This window comes from Moschus berezovskii, chromosome 27, assembly GCF_049115385.1.
Source record: "Moschus berezovskii isolate FMDL1 chromosome 27, NW_MosBer_1.0, whole genome shotgun sequence".
NCBI lineage: Eukaryota > Metazoa > Chordata > Mammalia > Artiodactyla > Moschidae > Moschus > Moschus berezovskii.
In genome coordinates, this window is record NC_142486.1 from 32435079 (window position 1) to 32450896 (window position 15818).

Sequence of the window (15818 nt, forward strand, 5' to 3'; positions counted from 1 at the left end):
ACATCCACTGCTCTCAGCTCTGAGGCTAAAGCTCCCGGAGCAGACTCAGGGCCTCGAGTGGTCACTCAGGCAGGAGCCTTGGGCACAGGGTCACGTCGGGATGTTCCCCTGCCTTTCTGTTCGTCTTATTCACCATCATCTCTCTAGGAGGAGACTGGCCTAGCACTGGGCTGCTGCAGAGTGGGGGCCTTGGCATGGATATGAGGTCTGAATTAACCAGGGAGGTGATTTCAGGTGGTAGTGACATTCAAGTGTTGAGCAAGGGTGTGTTCAAGGTGGGTACTTGCTACCCCCGTTCTGGAGGGAAGCCGGGCTGGGCTGGACGGCTGTGGCCCAGGAGGTGGACTGGCGGGAGGACTGGCAAGCCACAGCAGGGCTGAGCTAGGGGGAGGGAAGCTGAGGTTTGGGGCAGGGGGTGGCCCCACAAGACCTCAACTGCACTAGTCAGTTCCCAGGAAGCCCCACCTGTTCCCGGTGTGGTGATTCAAACCTCTTCCTTTGGAGAAAAGTACTTCAGATATTGAGGGTTTTTTTTTTCCCCATCGCCCTGAAGGGCGGTGAGAAGGCAGGACAGCAGAGGGAGGGGTTCCAGCAGGCGACTGGCTGGGAAATGGTCCTCCAGTGGGACGCAAGGTCACTCAGGGACAAGATGCCGCCCGCTCCTTCCCAAATGCCCTTCAACCTTCCAGGTGCCATCAGAGGAGGCTGGGCCAGGCCTGCCAGTCACCCTCCCCGAGGCAGACTCCTGAGGAAACCCTGGGCCCCTTGCAGTCAGAGGGTACATGCAGCTGGGGGCTCCTCAGCCTGCCTTACACAGAACCGGAGACGAGGAGATGGCCCATGGCCACCAAACCGGCCCACCAAGGGGGGTGGTGGAAGGTGCCCCTGAAGGTCTCATGCCAAGAGCCCCAGGCTCCCAGGCCACCTGCCCTGGGCGCTGCACTTTGCCCATGTGGACCCCCGATTCTCTCCACGAGCCAAACAACCCATGTGGCAGCCTGTTCCTGCCCTTGCTTTGCAGCCTGTTCCCGCCCTTGCTTTGCAGCCTGTTCTGCCCTTGCTTTGCACCCCAAGCCTGCAGGGGTGACCTGGCTCCAGACTCTGCCTCCTGAAGAGAGGCTGGTACTGCCCTAAGAACCGGGAGGCCGAGGAGGAAAAGGCCGCGGTCCGCAAGGCACCCTCTGAGCCGAGCTGCCCACTAGGCTCTCCTACTGACACCGTCTCCGGCTCTCCCTGGCCAGGCCTGGGGCAGCCCGTGGTGCCAGACTGTGGCATCCAGATGATTCCAACACCCATTCCCTCCTTCCTATAAAGAGCCTGGGACGCTTGGCCCGGCTGCCCGGGGGCAGCACAAAACAAAGGGTGGGCTGCACCCGAAGAGCCCCGCTAGGCCTAGTTTCCTCATTCGCGGGAAGGCTGTGCTGCAGGTGGGTGCTTGTGGGCCTCTCCTTGGGCTCCTGGGGCCTGTCTCCCCACCCCAGGGCCCAGCCCAGAGAGGCTCTGAGACCCTCTGCAGGCAGGGAGCTGACAGCTGCTGTCTCTGGTTCCATCCGCCCCAAGGCCAGTCTTCCACCTTCTCTCTGAGGGGGATCTTTCCAGCAAGTGCCTTTTTCTAGACTGAAGTTATTCTGGCACTTCACGTCACGAATGAAATCCCTGGACCTGTGCTGGGCACCCTGCAGGCCCTGCTGCAGAGCAGGGTCCAACCTCAGCCCTGGGGACCCCAGCACCATCGCAGCCCTGGGCCTCGTGGGCAGACTTCAGGGGAGGAATCTGGGCCTGCTGGGGAAGGGAGGCCTGCTGGTGGCCAGTGTCAGGCTGGCCACAGAGCAGGGGCCCCCATCTCCCGTCGGCATCGCCTCAACCCTTGGCACGAGCAGGGAACCCCGTTTATGCCTTGTACTCAACTTGGGTTTTACCTCGAGGCCCAGAAGGTCCAGCTGTTTCTGGGCCAGTTTTGAGCTGGAGAGTCAGAAGTCCTTAGGACAACCTGGGATGCCGCCTCTAGGGATTTCCAGAGCCCACGCTGCCCGGGAAAGGCGCCTCCCGGCACAACCTCACCTGACTATCCTCGGTGGGGAGCCCAAGGTGCAGCAGCAACATTGCACTGGGGCCCCATGCTCAGCCTACGAGGCAGGGCTGTCACGAGCCCATTCTCTAGGTGTGGAAGCTGAGCCTGGCCTGCCTGGGGTTGGGGGCTCCTTTCTGAGGTGTTCTCCCTGCCCCTCCTTTTGGGAACTGGGGGTACCTGGCCAGGGTGGGGGTGGGGAGGACCCAGCGGCTGCACCCCACCCGGCAGCTCCGACAGGGCGGGGGGTCAGACGGCCAAGAACCTTCCCCTCTGCCGGTTGTGGCCTTCCCGCCACAGAGCCATGGAGCAGTGGCCACATTCTTGGTAACTCTTTTTTTTTTTTTATTGCCAAATTCAAATTTACAAGGAAGTTCCAGTTTTCATTTCCACCCTTGTGTTCGGTACCCGTGAAGCATGAGTCACGCTGGCGAGAGCAGGTACTTCCCTGGAACGGTCCCGAGGCCCAGAAAGCATGAGGTTTCTCAATCCTGCTCCACCCCAGGACAAGAATTATTTACATATTTTCAACTTGGAGGAACATAAGGAACCCTTACAGTTTCCGCCCCCTGTCATCGTGACTGCATTAAATATTTCTTATTTATTGCGTCTAGAAAAGAAGCTGAGCGTTGGTCCTCACCCCGCCTTGTGCCTTTTGGACCGGTGCATCTAGAGACCTTAGGGAAATCTAGTGTATGTCTGCAGAGGGTACGTTCCATGACTTGCCCCCGGGTTGCAGGGCAGGTGTTTGGGGTGGCGGGCGAGCTGCCTTCTGCAGAGAGCAGCAAGCAGGGCAGGCCTGGAGGGGCACGGGGGGCACAGAGGGTCTGCTGGTGCTGAAGGACAATCAATACCCCATCCTGGATTGTGGGGGTACGTGCCTGTCTGACTTTGAGGCGCCCCTGCTGGCAAACCAGAAACACGTTTGCTTTTCCCCAGCCACTTTCAAAGCTGATGTTTGGGGGTAGATGTGACCAGCTCTGCCCCTGACTTGGCAAACCCAACGGGCCTGATGTGAACTTGGGGGGGGGGTCTTGGAGGAACAGGACGTGGAGATGGAGGGATGGATGATCCGAGCCTGGTACCCATGTGTCATGGGGCCATGGCCCCCGCCTGCCCCAGGCTCACTAAGAATTCCTGGTTCTACCTCTCTCTGCCCCGGAGACCCGGTGCCTGTTGTCTGGAAGGGCCCCTCTGGAGGTGCCCCCACCATTCGCTTTTCAGGGGTGCTCCTGAAGACGTGGTTGTGCCCAGTACTGCCAAGATGGCGGGGATCTGGCTGCCAGCAGGCTGTAGGTGGCCTGGGACCAACCCTGCGAGCCCACCTGGGGAGAGGTCTGCCCCTGGGCCAGGCGTGGGGTGGAAGCTTGGCCTGATCGCATCTTCTGCTCAGTAGCCCATGGAGGCTGGTCTGCATTCAGCTCTCCCGCCTGGCGATGCTGCCCCAGGTCCTTCCGGGCGTGTGGTCCCCGCTGGCCGAGATCTTGCTCCTGTAGAGCTTGAAGGGCTGGGCTTCTTCCTCACAATAATGCCGCTGGCCTTTCCTCCTTTCTGCTGCTCCAGAATCGTTTCAAAAGCAGAAATGGGGGGCTCCGGAGCGATCCTGAGCCTCATCCCAGCAGAGGAACCAGTGGGGTCCCGTCCCTGACAACACACACTTTCTCCCTCCTTCTGTCCCTGCCTCCTGTTCTTTCCGTAGGGCTCTGCTGAAGGTCATGGCTTGTCCCTCCTTGCTGGGGCCCCTGGAATTTCTGCCGAAATGGCCTCCTGTCTGAGCTGGGTCTTTTCCCCTGTTGGTGCTGGCTGGTCTCACCTGCCCAGGGGCTTCTGATGGCTAGAGAGACCTGTACCGCAGACACCACGCCTGTCCTTGGGGGAACCGGGTGTTTCCTTCAGGAAGCTGAATCTGGCCCAGGCAGGCCCTGCCTGATTCCAGATGGAGGAGGAGGTGAGGGGGATGGGTTCCTCTAACAGGTGAGTTTGCGTAGCATCTTCTGAGGCCGCCTGATAGGCCGGCCCGGCCAGTGCTGACACAGTGGGTGCTCACACTCTTGAGGGAACACGTGGAGGCCAGTACTGCAAGGTCTGAACATCGATCAGTGAGGTGAGGGTCGCTTGGCTGTGCCTGGTCTGAGCAGAAAGAACATCTTGGGAGCTTTATCGGATACAGAGGAGACCTGGTCTGCACACACCAGTGCAAATGGAGAAGGAACCAGGAGTTTTCATTACAAAACCAAACCAAACACAAACGAGCTCGCATCTTTACAGCAGCAGCTGAGAGGAAGAGGGACGAAACCCAGGCTCCTAGGACGTCATGTCCTCGCTGCTGGGCAGGGGCTGACCCTTGGGGTGTCCCTGCCTGTGGGCACCCACACAGCTGAGCAGCAGGCAACGGCCTTGGAGCACGGTTTCCATGACCTTTTCTTTCCATCAGAGCCTCGGAGACCAGAGTCCCTGCAGTCCCACACAGTTCTTTTGTAGGCAAATGGAGAGATGGTGACAACTGAAGGCCGTGCTGGAAAACTGTCCTGTTTGGTTTCAGTCCAGAAGGATGGGGAGTGGCCCTGAGCAGGGACCTGACCACAGTCCCCCTTTTCATGGAAAGATCTGGGTGACGCCCTGGGCTGCCATGGCAGAGAAACTTTTGGCCCTCCCAGCTCTGTGTGTACCTGAGGATATGTGTCTCTCCCTTATTTATGCTTAAAAAATACTTTAAACTTTCCAGAAGGGACTTCTATCATTCCACAGGCTCGCCGGATTAGTGAGGAACAAAGAAGTCAGAGTCCCTAAAGACAATGGAGAAAGCCGGACAGAGAACTCTAAACCGCAAATCCTGGGAACTTCAAGGGAAAATGAAAACGAAATCTCTACAGGAATATTATACTTTTAACATGACATCAAACCTTAGGGCGGAGGACATTTCTTTCTTTTTTTTTTTTTAACTTTTTAAACAGCTGTTTTTCATCTGCTGCCAAAAGCAGGATAAATATCCAAAGGAGGTGTTTATCGGAGTTCGCTTTTCTAGAAATTTCTACATGAAGTGACCATGTCCCCTGCTTCTCTGCACACTGGGGATGGTGGCAGAGGGCCTCTGAGACAGGGGAGGGGCTGGCTGATGAAGCGAGTGCTGCTGATGGGTCTGCCGCTGCTCCCCCTACCCCCTGGGGGCCGAGGGCTCTGAGACCAGGAGCCCAGCCCCCTCCCTGAGGCGGCTGTAGGATGATCTGGGTTCGCTGGGGTGTTGCCACTGGTCCCAGCCTGCTCTCAAAGAGGCGTGAAGTTAAAGGGGGATTCAAATCGGAGCAGAGGAGCGTGAGGGTGGTTTGAGGTGCTCCCTGGGACCAAGAAGAACTGTGGATGTTCCTGGGGGGTCAGCTGTACCAGGTCCCTGCTGGCGGGCCCCCCCACCCCCGACACACATGAACACACCAAAGGAGGCCGGCTCAGGGCTCGGCGGGGTCTGCTGGCTCCGGCCGCCCAGTCCCCGAGCCTGGGGCCCCTGTGCCCACCACAGCTGGCGAGGGTGGCGCCGGGGTGCCGGTGAGGGCGTGGAGGCTGTGGCGGTCGACGGGTGGGACGAGGGTCAGCGACTCCACGCTCAGCGTGTCTGCAGCGTCCTCGCAGAGTAGGGAGATGGCGGGCTGCTGGGCGGGGGTGAGGCTGGGCGACAGGGTGACGGGCTCCACGTCCACACTCCTCGCCAGGCTCTTGCTGGGCCTGGCCTCAGCTTCTGTTTCATTGACGATCACCAACTGGTCGGGGAGGTTAGGCTGAGGCTGATCCGTGATCATGGGGTCATCTGGGCAAGGGGGGGAGAAGAAAGAGAGGCACGCTCAGCTCCAAGAGGCTCTGCTTGCGCTGGCACCCTCTGCTCCCATCCTGAACAAAGGCCAGGGGACGTGTGGGTGGGAGATGAAGCGTGTGGGGGAACCAGCTTGCCTCCCCTTCCTCCTTCTGGGGACCCACTTAGGTCTGGGGCAAGTCAGCCAGGGCCCAGGGTTACCCTGACTTGTGAAGCAAGGGACACATTTAGGGGCCTGTGCAGTGTGGAGCCAGAAGCCCAGTTCCCTGTGCCAGGAAACAGCCTAAACCGGCTCCGAGTATGAACCACCTGCCCAAGGAGAAATACATGTTTAGAGAGAGACGGGCTTGGGTGTGCTTATCACCACAGGCCGTTTCTCAGAGTCTATATTTGGTAACAGTGCCCAAGAGGGAACTCACTGCAATATTAAAAAAAAAAAAAGGAATTCTGTAGAACTTTTCGGTTTTGCAAAACTAGAACAGGACTTCGGACTGTGGTTCTCTCACCTGCTCCTGCTCTGAGTGCTGAGTTAGCACCCAACAAGGGGCTGCAATCGCCAGGCCATTTCTATGCTGAGGGTCTCTCCCCTCTCCACCCCCATGCCGGGGCCACCGAGAGAAACCACGTCAGGAAGGAGGGGTGGCCCGAAGCAGTTATTTTTGGAGCAGCAGTTTCTTTTTTTGGTGCTTTTTGAAATCCGTTGATTAGATTACAGGCGAATGGCTTATTTGCTTTTCAAAGAGGAGCAGGGCTGGCAGAGACACCAGCTGGACTGGGGCTCCCTCGTGGGAAACATCTGCCAAGACTTCACGTGCCAGTGATCGGAAAACACAGATGAGAAGGCCATGGGCGTCTCGCTCAGAGAGCAAATCTCCCTTGTTACAGATCCTGGGGTCAACAGGGCTTTGAGCATACTGTGTGGAGTGGGAATCCAAAAGCACTCTGGGCCCTGGGATGATGGCAGACGTTGTTTTTTGGTTCAGTTGATTCCACTTAAGTGAGTTGTATTTTTTTTTAAGTTAAGCCAAAACAAAACAGAACCGCAAACTGAACACAGAGCAAAAGAATGGAAAAACCAAGCGCAAAATAAAACCGAAGGGCGTACAGAATGGGATGAGAGAGAGGAAAGAGGGTCCCCGGCGTGGAGAAAAGGCACAAGCAGCAGATGGGGTTTCCCAAAGCACACATCGCTCCTCCCAGAGGACCCCCATCTGGGCACGGCGAGCTCAGAAAGGCCGCAGGTCACTGCTGCACAAGGTCCTTTTTCTTTTCTTTCTTCCCCGCCCTTTTTTTTTTTTTTTTAAAGAGTAGGCCCACAGAGAGCCACCACATGGGGCCCGAGGGCGGCGGTGTTGGTGGGCATGGGCGAGCACTAGCGGAAACAATGACTTGGGGTATGATCTGAGCCCAGAAACGCTGAGGGAGGACCCCATGCGCTTTCTGTTTCTCTGAAATTCAGTGAATTGGCTCCACTCAGTAAGGACGCCTGGTGGTGATGGGCTGATTTCAGGCCTTGGGCTCATGTTGGGACGTGGCGCGCCCTGAACGGGAGGCTCTGAGCGTGGGGCTCCCCTGCTCCGGCAGCCTCGCCCCGCTTCACACGAGTGTGTCCAGGAACTTATTACAGAAGGACCCACGTGTGGGCTCAGCTGCTGGCGAGGCAGTTTAGAGATGACTAACCACCCAAACGGCACTTCTGTGCCATCTGGAGACAGAGCTTCGGAGCCTTTCCTTCACGTTTTCTGTGGAATTCTCCAGGAGAATTCCCTCTTTCCTCGGGTCTGCACTTGCACGCAAATTTTCAAGAGGCTGGCAAACCTCACTCCCTGAGTCCTGCCCGGGTTTCTGGTGGTGAGAACGATCAAGCGTGTGGGAAGGCTGCCGTTAAGTATATTAGGAAACAAACCAACAAACGATGCGGTACACACAAAAGTGGTTTCTTTTTTAGGAAAAGAACAACTTTATTAAAAGGATCCATTTGTCCCCTGAAAAAGAGCCTCTTCCTATTGTTTTTTTTAAACAAGAAAAATAACCTTTTCTTACCCATTGTCTACAACGCTACTCTTTGTTTCTAGCTACCTGTCATCTGTCTATCAATCACCTAGCTCTGCCTGTCGAGCATCTTCTGTCTATCATCCATCTGTTTCCCACCTATCTATCTATACCTACCTACTGATTTTTCAACTAACAGCTGCTTCCTGAATGTTAGCTCCAAATTCATACATTCAAGGGAAAATTACCCAGGGAGGACACCGCTCCTGGTCAAGCACGGACCTGCAGTGGTCACTGCGGACCTTCCGGCCTCGCTTGTCTGCTGGTGTTTCTGAGCTCCGAGGGCACAGGTTCGGGCCTGACCCAGGAGACGAGTGGAGGCCGGAGCCAGAGAGCCCGACGTCCAGTTCCCGTGAGGGGTGCTCAGCTTCCCCGTGGTGCTGCCTCAAGTTGAAACCAAGGCAGCGGGTGCCCTGAGTCCCTGGTTGGCACTCTTGGAGGCTGATCTGCAGCTCCAGGGCTAAGACGAGGATCTGACATGCTCAGGCTTGCGGAGGTGGGACTGAGCGACGTAGGGAAGAAAACACAGCAAGTAGGAGGGCAAAGCTCGGGGAGGCAGCTTTTAAACGCAAGAGAAGGCAAAGGCTGCTGTCTGATGGAGTGCTGCTGCCCAGACGGAGGGCACGGGGCGGGGGGGTGGGGAACCCTAGGGAGAGCATCACGGGAGGGTGGCAGTGACCACAGCCCCCACTTGGAGCTCTGATTGCAAGAAGGGAAAATGGTGGATCACGTCCACCAGCGCGCTTACGCGTGAAATGCCTTGGCCTCCAGCTGGAATGTGATAGAATCTACCACTTAGATAGGAGCAAGGCTGAGGCGAGGGGGAGTGGGGTGGGGGTGGGGCAGGGAGGAAAAGGAAAAGAAAAAAAAGCAACGAGGTGACTTCTTTGTGGCTTTTTGCAAATTCTACTACCTAGCCCTCATGGCCTAACTGGGGGCCCTGGGGGGAAGGGGCTGGAAACCCCCTTAGCTGAGGGCTTGTGCCTAGCCTGGTGTGGTGTCTCATGGAGGGCAGTGTTTCCAGCCTGCCTGGCTCTGCCTCGCGGAGGAGCTGACCCAGCTGAACCCCCTGGGTCAAGGGCCAGGGGGTTCGGTCCTTGGGTGGGATGAGGCCAGGAGGGGACTGCAGCTGTGGAAATGGCTCAGGCAGGCGGCTGGGGCTCCCTGTGCCCTCGCCCAGCGTTCTGGGGGTCTGCAGGAGTTGGAAATGCAGCGTGTGGGGCGGTGGCGGGGGTCGTCGCGGGCCCAGGAGGCTAACGGAGGAGACCTGCCTGCAGTGACCGAGCCAGAGGTGCCGTGACAGCTGCCGATCGAAGCACTAAACCCAGTGGCCGCCGTGACTGTCGGCCTCCGACAGGCTGAACACTCGCCGGCGTCCTTTCCTGCCACTCCTGACTAGAGGGAAACACAGCGACAGATCACAGAGAGCTTTTAACAACCGCACAGAGAGGGGCACACGGAGGGGACACGGAAGTGACGTACGCGAAGCACCGGCGACAGCGCGGGGCAGGGGCGGGGCTGCGCTCGGGGGGCTGCTGACGCGGCCCCACGCACGCGGGACACCCCATCCCACCCCCACCAACCCCGGGAGAAGGTGGGGGCTAAGATGGGCTAAGAACCACATTGTCCGTGCGTGGGACTCAAGCAGGTAAAGACGGCGGAGGTCTGTTCTGTTGGGAAGGAAAGCCTCGGGGTGGTCAGCGACACCTGTTCTCGGTGACGGAGGACCAGAACTGCCTGTGGGTTAAGATGAAAGCCCTGCATCCCTGGGCCCATCTGAGGAGGGAAGGGTGTGTGGTTGGGGGATCGGAGCTGATGCAGTTAGAGAAACAAGTGGATTTCTGACCCCCACTGACAAGGCAGCCCCTGAAGCCACCAGCAGAGCCTCCTGTGACCCCCTCCCCGGTCACCCCCTCCCCAGCTGCGAGGTGACGCTCCACCGGCCGCCGCGCTCTGCAATCCGCACCTTTGAAACCAAGACTGCACCACAGCAGCAAGATCTGAGGGCAGGCGCCAAGCAGCCAGGGGGAGGGTTCTAATCGGCTGCAACAAAAGTGTTAGGAGCATCTCTCTGGGGAGGAACCAACCGCGCCCTCTGAGACAAACTCGCAGTGGGGCCAAGCTTACGATGAATGCCACGGAGCACAACAAGGCGAACGGATGGGACTGTTGGCTTAAAAGGGGTTAAAATGGCACATGTGATGTTAGGTGTATTTCACCACACTTAAAATTAATGTCACGGAGAACACTGCGGAGAAGAGAGAAGATGTTTGACTTGGGGTTTTGTCCTTCAGAGTCCTGCTCGCCTGCGGGGCTGGAGGTCGGTGACACATGGGTCGGCCCTGAGCTGTCTGGCGCTCAGTCGGCCCAAGTGGGACCAGCTGGGTGCTTGGGGCTGAAGGTCGCAGGTTCGGACAATTGTCTCAGGGAGCAGGTGAGGACGGCGAGGGAGGGACTGGGACAGGCGTCCAACGCGGGGCCACCAGGAGCCAAGCGCTTCCTTCTGCCTATAAACCCTAGGGGGGGCCCGGCTCAGAACTCCCTGGGCCTGAAGATGGACACTGGAAAGAGCAGCCTTGGCCTTCAGTCTGACTTCATTTATTAACAAAAAAGTTTCCATCCTCCTCCCCAAAGTCACTCACCCAGAACACAGGTGAAACACAAAGGACTGAAGGTCGGAGGCAGAGTGGCTGTGTGAGGAACTTGGTGTGGGCCACAGAGCTCGTAGCGGAGGCTTTCTGACTAGAATCCCACAGTGCGTGCGTGCGTGTGCGTGTGTGTGCACGCACGTGAGCACATGCACGGGCATAACCCCGAAGATGCTTCTAAAGTGTTCCTACTGATCCTCCATTTGGTTCTAAAATTGGGTCTATTCTCTTTCCCGCCATATGTTTTCTTCAATTTCAGTTTCTCAAAACCATAAAATGTTTAAGGGAAAAAAAACCCTGCTCACTCCAAACCCATGATTTTCTCCCTGGAGAACGAGCTGAGGCCCACGAGGCTGGCTATGCCGGAAGAGCCGGCGACAAGAGGCCGGGTGCCTGCACGGCTCTGCAGCACAGGGTGCCTGCTTGGAAAAGACTTGAGGGTTCCAGCAAACTGTCTTTAAAGGACAGTAGGAACAGGCAGACTCAGGTACCAGGTGTTAAACCAAACAATAAAAGCCCCAGGGGGCCCAGCTTTAACAGATAAATAATTCACAATGAGAATAAAATCCCCTTGCCCCCAGCTCTTTCTGGTTGGCTCCCGTGGTTACCACAGAATTCAGTTTTGACCTCTCCTTCAGTCTGGGGGCTTCCCTGGTGGCTCAGACAGTAAAGAATCCACCTGCAATGCAGGTGACCCAGGTTTGATCCCTGGGTCAGGAAGATGCCCCTGGAGAATCCCATGGACGAGAAGCCTGGTGGGCTACAGTCTATGGGGTTGCAAAGAGCCAGACATGACTGAGGGAATACACTTTCACTTCAGCCTGGGGTGTCTCTTGGCCCTGATTTGAGGGCCTTCGCTTGCTAAGAAGCCACTCACGAGTGTCCATGATCTGTCTTTTGGTATGTGAAGGAGACTCAGAAGCAGCTGTTCCCCGCACAGAAGGATATCTGTGGGCCACTGGCAAACTGGTGACCTGTCTAGGCGGGTCCCTTTCCCCTTCTGGTGACGGTCCCTCTGCCTGTGCGGGCCTGAAGCCTCGGCTGGGGCCTTGGCCCTGATGGGCGTGGGGGCTGTTTCTTGGAGACAGACCAGCTCTCCGGTCTGTATTTGCAAGAATGGAATTGATAGATAGATCCCAGAGAGGTGGGGGAAAGGAATGGACTTGTTACCAGCCAGATTCTGGACTGGTCCTTGGGGAACTGACCCAACGGCCACCTTCTCCAGGAGCTCTTTAGTCAGCCCCTCATTCTCGGGCTTTCGTCCCCAGTGAGGCCTCCTGTGGGAGGCTTCGGCCCTGCCCGCAGCCCCCAGCTCATAGTTCATAAAAGGACACGTATCTGCGTGGTCCTTTGACAGACTCAGCTTCCCCGCCAGCTTGTACATTTCAGGCTTTCAAGGCCTGCGTACTGTAGGAACTCAACAAAAATCTGTTCGTTTGGAAAAAGTGAACGTGGCGGGGGTAGGGCACCAAGGCCAAGGTAGTCAGAGGCAGAGAGAAGAGCCTCTTGGGCAGGGTGTGGGGGCTGGGTTGGTGGAGAGACCCTACTGAGTTCAGGTCTGACGCCCACGTGACTGAAGGCCCCATGGGAAGCTGAGGAAATTCGTGTTTGGGATAAACAAGGTCCTCTTTCAAACCCAGGCAGGAAACGCAAGGTCCCCTGGGCTGGACCAAGGGTGGAGGCAGGAAGCACAACAGAGCATCAGGAGAGTTTCATGCCCTCCTCTGGGGGTGAACCCATGGCTGAGGACCCGTGGCCGTCTGGGGTCCATTTTGTGGCTGACTGGGGGGCTGCTGGGCTCCCCCCACAGGAGCTGCGCAGTGACCTGGGCCTCTGTGAGCAGGCCGAGGCTCCTCGTTGGGCTTGAGAGCAACGGTGACCTTCGGGAGGGGAGATGCCTGCATGTCACTGGCAGTCTCCAGCCGGGAGCAGGACCAATGCCCAGGTCTCAGGGGCGCCCCCTGGAGGCACCGGGGACAGACGCAGGGAGGCGGCGAGGCGTTCTGGGTCGTCTCCGTGGGTGGGGCGGGGCTCCTGACCTCCGAGGCTGGGCTCCTATCTGGGTCCCCTGCTACCAGCTGCAGCGTCCTGGTCAAGCTGCGAGACCCCTCTGAGACCCCGTGGTTTTCAGCTGCTCAGCATGAGGCGGAGGGTGGCAGAATTCAATGGGCGGGTGTCTGTAAAGTGTGAGCAGAACGCCTGACACGTGGATTTGGGGAGCAGCGCCTACTGGGGTGCCCTGTGGCGGGGGCACACCCGGAGGGCTGGGTGGTGGGGGCCCAGGACACACTGATGGCTGATAGTGTGAAGGTCATCTCTGCTTTTCACGGACGAAAGTCAAAGTGTTCGTCACTCAGTTGTGTCCGACTCTTTGTGACCCCACGGACTGTAGCCCAGTCCACCAGGCTCCTCTGTCCACGGGATTCTCCAGGCAAGAATACTGGAGTGGATAGCCATTCCCTTCTCCAGGGAATCTTCCTGACCCAGGGATTGAACCTGGGTATCCTGCATTGTTAGGCGGATTCTTTACTGTCTGAGCCACACAATTCCAGGTTTCAACCCCATGGATCAGAGAAAAAGAACATCGGGCTCATCTCCTAGTAGACAGCATCTCCCGAGTGCTTTCATGACCAAACCCCGACACGCACAGTGTGGCTTCAAGAGCACAGAAGCCCTGGAGTTGTTTGCTAATTCTGGCTGCAGAGGGCCTGGCAGCTGCTGTCCACCCTGGGAACGTCCTGGACTCAGAAGGCTCAGGAAACACAGGGCCAGGGATGCTTCTGATCCAGCACTGTGCCCTCAAAACCCAATTTGGGACAAGTGGCCCCTGCGGCTGGATTGCCACTGTTTGCCGTCCAGGCTGGATGGGCTGCGGGCTGAGGTCCTGGCTGGAGCTCCTGCCTGGCTGACCCTGCGGGGGAAAGTCTGATGACTTTCAAATTGGAAGCCTGAACACTGGGCCACCACCTGGGTGGACATCTAACCAGGACATGGGAAGAAGGGCACCAGTTCCAATAGACCCTTCCGCCTTCTTTCATCCAGCAAGGCTGGGTAGGGACACCAGGCAGAGGCTGGCATCATCTGGGTAGACCTGTCCCTCCAGGGAACATGGAAACCCCATGGGCTGTTTTCTGGATGGACCTGGTGGCTGAAGGCTGGCCTGGAGGTTTGGCATCAAGAGGAACTGACCAGAGATCCTCCTGGGGCCTGCCGCCCCAACCCCAGGGCACCCTCTCCTTGCAGGGATCAACAGCTGGCTCCTCAGTTGAGAGGGAAGCACCAGCTGCCCCACAGGCCAGCCTTGCATCGGGAGGTGAGTTATTTCAGTGTCTGCAGAGATCTGGACGGGGAGGCTGGGCCTCAGGCTTTTACTGTCAGGTGGCATAAAAAATAGGGCCTCCAACGCCTGCCTCTTCAGGCCTGCTGGGGACACATGGATCGGGAGCAGACAGCCAGGGGCTGACCGTCACTCATCTACCCGACAGCGGGCTAATGGCCCCTGTGTTTCGAAGATAAGGAGACATGTCATTGGCACCGAGCAGCGGATGGTGGGGGGTAGGGATGGAGGCCAAGAACAAAGAATCCAGCGCAAAGTGCAAGGCAGGCAAGGTGCAGAGCCCCAGGAGCCACACTCGGGTGGACCTCTGCATACCCAGGCCTGACTTTGACAGCATGGTTCTCTTCTGGCTTCAGTTTGAGGCAAAGAAGTGTATGGCTTGTTGGTTCGTTTAGCTGTCGGCTGTGCCTCCTTAAACACGAAAAGAAGGTGTACACAGCGGTGCCAGGAAGAGACCTTTCACCCAAAATGCAATCGGAAGTCTGTGTGTGTGTAGGTGCACTCGACACAGACACAGGACTGTGCACACGCCGGAGCATGCGGGCACACACGTGTCACGTCAACACATAACCCTGCTCTTGGGCCCTAGAAGCCAGCATGAGCCCAGGCTTCTGGGGGAGGCTGAGGGCTCTCCTTGACTTCTGAGAAAGCTCTGTCTGAATTTCCCAGCTATGAGCCTGGGAACAGCAGCAGCAACTGCCTGGACACACAGCCAACCTTCAATCGGGCTCAGAAAGGGCGGTTGTCTCTCCCCGGGGTTGGGGCAGGGAGGGGAGCAGGTGCCGAGTGGAAGGGGGCTCTAAGTGAGGTGGCTTGAGGGTGACCTTGTTGCTGGGGCCCTCGTGAATGTCCGTCAGAGATGGAGGTAATGGATGCTCGCGGGAGGAAGGGCGGGGGTGCCCTGAGCCATAGGCGTGGAGACCAGGCACGGTTAACCCTTTGCTGAGAACAGTGGAAGCTGAAAACTCCAGACAGAGAGGTGGGCGCCCAAGGGGATCTCTGCCTCTGGTGTTGAGTGGCTGGTGGCCCGGGGCCCTCAATTTCCTGGCACCACAGTGGCTCCCACCTTGACACACTGCTTTTGTCAAGACCCATCAATCCATCAGTCAACAAGGGTGTGCACGGGTGTTCCTGAAATGGGTGGGGGCTCTGGAAGGGACCCCGCAAGAACAGGGAATGGCACTGAGGGTCCCCAGATGGGGGCACAGACTAGAGTTATGGAGGTCCCCCAAGTCAGAGTCATCGGGGCCCTCCAGACCCATGGGTCACCGGCCGGGGTGTGAAGCAGACCTGCTGGGGTGTGAAGCAGCAGGCAGGCACAAGCCCTGCTCCTCTGGCTGCACTCAGGGGCCGTGGTGCTCAGGAAACAAGCCTGGTATCTTCATTTCTGGGATCTTACGCATTGCAGCCAAGGGCTCACGTGTGAGGGGCTCAGAGAGCTGGGCAGACCACGAGCGTGTCTGACCCCAGGCTCCTTGCACACAGGGTCTCTCCATGTCACACCTGTGCTTGCGTCAGTTATAGGAGGGCAAGCTGTGACTCCCGCCCATCCTGACAGACTCCCAAAAAGGCTGGCAAGAGGCACCCCGTGGTCACAGACGACTGGACGGCCCCAAACATTTAAAGAGGAAATTGGTATGTTATGGAGGGAAAAAAAAATTAGCAGAGACACAATTCTTTTGCCAGAGTTCAAAGCATCATGTCTGGGAGACCCCTCCTCGTGACACCTAAGACTCTGGAGGTGACAGTGGGGTGAATTTGGGCTGGGTCGCCCACTGCCCACCCCTCCAGCTCTGCGGCCCGTGGACCAGCCCATGAAGAGAGCCATTCATCCCCTGCTGGGGGCCGAGCCAGCCACCCATCACCGATGGCATGCTGGAGTGGACTCGGAACCCTGAGTGGCATGGTCCC

The 15818-nt window shown here is 57.8% G+C and overlaps 1 protein-coding gene across 7 annotated transcripts in view; it reads right to left on the reverse strand.

Annotated features, from left to right (window-relative positions):
* Nucleotides 1-2374: 2374 nt before the first annotated feature.
* The window catches only part of CLEC16A (C-type lectin domain containing 16A), a 241052-nt gene continuing 227608 nt past the window's right edge, over nucleotides 2375-15818 (reverse strand). For 5 of the 7 annotated variants that reach the window (XM_055409497.2, XM_055409495.2, XM_055409494.2 and 2 more), the window contains one exon: nucleotides 2376-5867. In XM_055409497.2, coding sequence (XP_055265472.1) covers nucleotides 5512-5867 — 356 coding nt within the window. In that variant the 3' untranslated portion in view covers nucleotides 2376-5511. Of the gene's footprint in view, nucleotides 5868-9193; nucleotides 9318-15818 lie in introns of all 7 variants that reach the window. The other 2 variants (XM_088832968.1, XM_055409498.2) reach the window with 2 other exon arrangements.